At 40.4% G+C, this 3784-nt stretch overlaps 1 protein-coding gene across 1 annotated transcript; it reads left to right on the forward strand.

Annotated features, from left to right (window-relative positions):
• Window positions 1-1119: 1119 nt before the first annotated feature.
• Window positions 1120-3759, forward strand: TM35_000441820 (uncharacterized protein; the record flags this gene model as incomplete). Its single annotated transcript, XM_029030191.1, has 1 exon — window positions 1120-3759. One exon carries the CDS (start codon window positions 1120-1122, stop codon window positions 3757-3759), a length of 2640 nt encoding a protein of 879 aa, XP_028878592.1.
• Between the last annotated feature and the right edge of the window lie 25 nt (window positions 3760-3784).

The following is a 3784-nucleotide window of genomic DNA, read 5'->3' on the forward strand; positions in this document are numbered from 1 at the left end:
ATATATATATATATATATATATTCTGTTTCTGTTTCTGCTTTTAATGTATGTGTATATAAGTGTATGTATGTGTAATATGTGTGGATGGCTCTGAGAAAAACTCCCACGCGAATGCACCCATGTCTAGCAGCAGAAAGGATGAAAGGAATAAATGTGTAGTAAAACGAGAGAGAAAGAGAAGGAAGAGGAAAGAAATGATGGTAAAACGAAAAAAGAAAAAAACAAATAAAAATACAGAGAGCGTTGGTCGTGCGGCAGCAACAGAAGAGATTGTTAAACTGAAGAAAAAAAAAAAAAACAACACGCATGCATAGATAAACAGAAATATGCATGAAAAGAAAAGAAAAAACTCACACAAATACACACAAACAGAAAGAGAGAGAGATTTCGACGCTAATATATGAGTGGCGTATACAGAGATAAAGTAAGCAAAAAAAAAAAATAAAATAATGTAAATTACTCCCCAAGAAAAGTATGACCGTTTGTTAATGAGAATGGGGTAATCGGAATGTTTAATTTTTTTTTTTCTTATTTCCACTCTGTATATGCCTCTGGATATGTGTATTTACAATGTGTGTATGTGTGTAACTGTGTATCCTTGTTTTTTTTTTTTATTATTCTTCTGTACGGAATATGGAAGTTTATGTTTATTTATGCGTTTGTGTGTGTGTACTTTTTTTCTTCTAAAGTTCACTAGATGCTATTTAACTGCTTTACTCTATAACCTCTTTTTCTTGTTGTTCTTGTTGTTTTTCTTTTTCCTCTTGTCTACTCTTTTTTTTTCTCTTCTCTTCTCTTCTCTTTTCTTGACATATTGAACCATTTTTTTTGCTGTTATCCTATTAGTTCTCAAAGGAAAAGAGACAATACTAAATACGTACATTTTTTAGAGATTGTACGGTCATTGTTTGCGATTGTGCGTATATATATATAAGCAATAAGGAAGAAGAAAGTGTCTCTTTATTCCTATTATAGTAAGTCAAAAAAATAGTAGTATCAGTTGATATATATATATATATATATATATATATTTAATTTCTTAGAGTAGTCCTGAACTAACTTTTACTTTATATCTCTTTCACACACACTCTCACTCTCTCTCTCTGTGTATTATTTCCATGGCGTTTGATCTTCGTCAAAAGGTATTCCGTGTGCCTGGCACCGTTGCGGTGTCTGTTGGTCTTCGCTGGGACTTTATTGGCGCCGATCCGATTGATCTCGATCTCAGTGCTGTGTGTTTCACCGCGGAGGGGATGTTGCTCGACACCGTCTTCTTCAATCATCCCTTTCCACAGGGCACAGACGAACAGGCGCTGCGCAGCTCCGGTCTTCTCGTGGACCCGCAGCAGCTGCCGTACATGTTTGTGAGCGGCGACAGTCGAATAGGCGGCGAGGAGGAGAATCAACTGCCCGGCATCGCATTAGCCGCACGGCGACGGGAATATCAATTAAGAAACGGCCCCGGCGGGGATCGCGGCAGTGGAAGTGGAAATAGAAGAAACGGCGATCTCAAGCGGCTCGGCATTACAGAGGCCATCTTTTCACGCTTGTATGAAGAAGAGGAATTGGATGAGGTGGAGGAGGCATTGGATGAAAACCGCGGCGGGGGTTATTTATTTGATGAGGAAGGACGACCCGTTCCTCGAAAACCACAACGGGAGTTCTGTGATGAGTCGGTCACGTTTGTTATGCATAAAATACCAAGTGAGGCGGATGTTATTTTTCTCGTCGTGACAAGTTACACCGGGGCAGACTTCACTACTTTACCATCCGTAAAATTGGTGGTATTTAATGAAACCGCAAATGAACGTGTGGGAACAATTGATTTAAAACATTCCACTGGTAATGGAACCGCAAATCTTGCATGTATGTTATGTCGATTACCACCGCCAAACAGCAGTGATCGAAGTATGGAATACATGGAACAGCAATTATGGGATTTGCGGGAGTTAAATATTCGTACCTTTGGATATACATTTGTGGATGTCCTTCCACTTATGATGGATGTACTCGGTGTGGATCGTAACTCACGCGATGATGCCGTCAAGCGATTACCAGACTATTCTCTCTCCAAACCAGTTCCCATGCAGAAAGAACATTTACTCTCAGATGTTCGGTTTGGTGTTGGTTGGTATGGTGAACATGACTTGGATGCTTTCATGGTTCTCTTGGATGCAGACAATTGCTGTGTGGATTTACTGTACCCTAAACAAAAACGATTGAACTCACTTGCCCCACACGCAGCACGACACTCAGGAGATGCGATTAACGGCTTTGGTACTGTAGGCGATACAGAGTTTATTGATTTGGTTACCTATCGTATTCCTCCTGAGGTGCAGACCATTCTCTTTGGGGCCATTTATGTGGAAAGTTTTGGAGATGCTGCGAAACACACAAAGAGTATCTACGATGTACCAAAATTATATATGCGTTTGCAAAACCGTACATTAGAGCGACCGAATTCTTTTGAAATTGATCGGTGGAATATTCACTATGAAGTGGAAGAGGAAAAGAATGAAGCATCTGCAAAGCAAAATAATAATAATAATAATAATGGTGAGGGAAATAAGAAGAATAAAAAACAAGGAAAAGAGCAACGGACTCCACGTACATTTGTAGGACCAGATGGAAAAGTTTATCCCATACGTATGGTAGTATTAGGATTAATGGTGAAATGTGAAGAGGTGCCATTTTCTTTAGCATACCCAGACGGTCGTCTTGATCAACAGCAGTTTCTCCAACGAACACCAAAATCTGAACGAAGAGGAGAAGATGATGATGATGAATACGAAGACATTGAAGATGAAGAAAAAGATGAGAATGAGGAATCGGCAGAGCATATGGTACCAATATTTGAATACCGACCTTTGCATGAGTATGCACCTGCTAACAGTGCGGATGGATTTTCTTCCGTGATGCCGTACTTGTATTGTATTGCCCAGTACCGTGGTGGATATAGAATTGGGAATAGTAACAATAATAATAATAATATGAATAATAGACTAGACCGTATTGCCGATCCACATCGTGTACTTAACACTGAACATAATCTTGTAGATTGGCGACATTCAGCCTTTTCAGCTATTCCCCCATCACTTTGGAAGGAAATGAAGGAATCATGTGAAATGCTTATGCACTACGCCGTTAAAGTTCGTTTTCTTGAAGTTCGTCATTTACAACCAACACTTCCCCATCGATTTAAATGCCATGGAGAGGCGTGGGTTTGTAATGGACTTCCCTCCACACAAAGACCACTCACTGTATTTGATACCCAACCATTTCGCACACCTTATCTTATTCATCGTGAAAGTACACAATGGGATGAAAAAAGTTCCGCCGCGGTGGGTCTTTTCCTTGTACGTCGATTCGATCGTATTCGTGTGGTTATTTACGAATATGCCTCTTTTGGCTGTGTGGATATTGACCTAATGCAGTTAGAGGAACTCTGGAAAACCGCAGATGTCTACACCGTGGAAAATGGAAATACAAACACAAACTCCAACGCCTCCATCACAGCGGCGGAGGGAAAAAGAGCCTTCAACGCGGTGGAAAAGTGGTTTCCCCTCACCACAACTCCACCCTCACCGGCGGAAGTTCGACTTCGACTCTTTCGCGTCCCAACAAAATCGGCATTGACCGCAAAAGAGAAGGAAGTGGCCGCAAAGAATAAAGGGAAAAGACGGTATACACGGCAGGCAGTGGAACGAAAAGAGGAACAGACAAGAAAGGGATACAATAATCCATGCAGTATTATGTAAAAAGGGAAAAACAAAGAAAAGAAAA

Source organism: Trypanosoma theileri, assembly GCF_002087225.1.
Source record: "Trypanosoma theileri isolate Edinburgh chromosome Unknown TM35_Tth_44_V1, whole genome shotgun sequence".
Taxonomy (NCBI): Eukaryota; Euglenozoa; class Kinetoplastea; order Trypanosomatida; family Trypanosomatidae; genus Trypanosoma; species Trypanosoma theileri.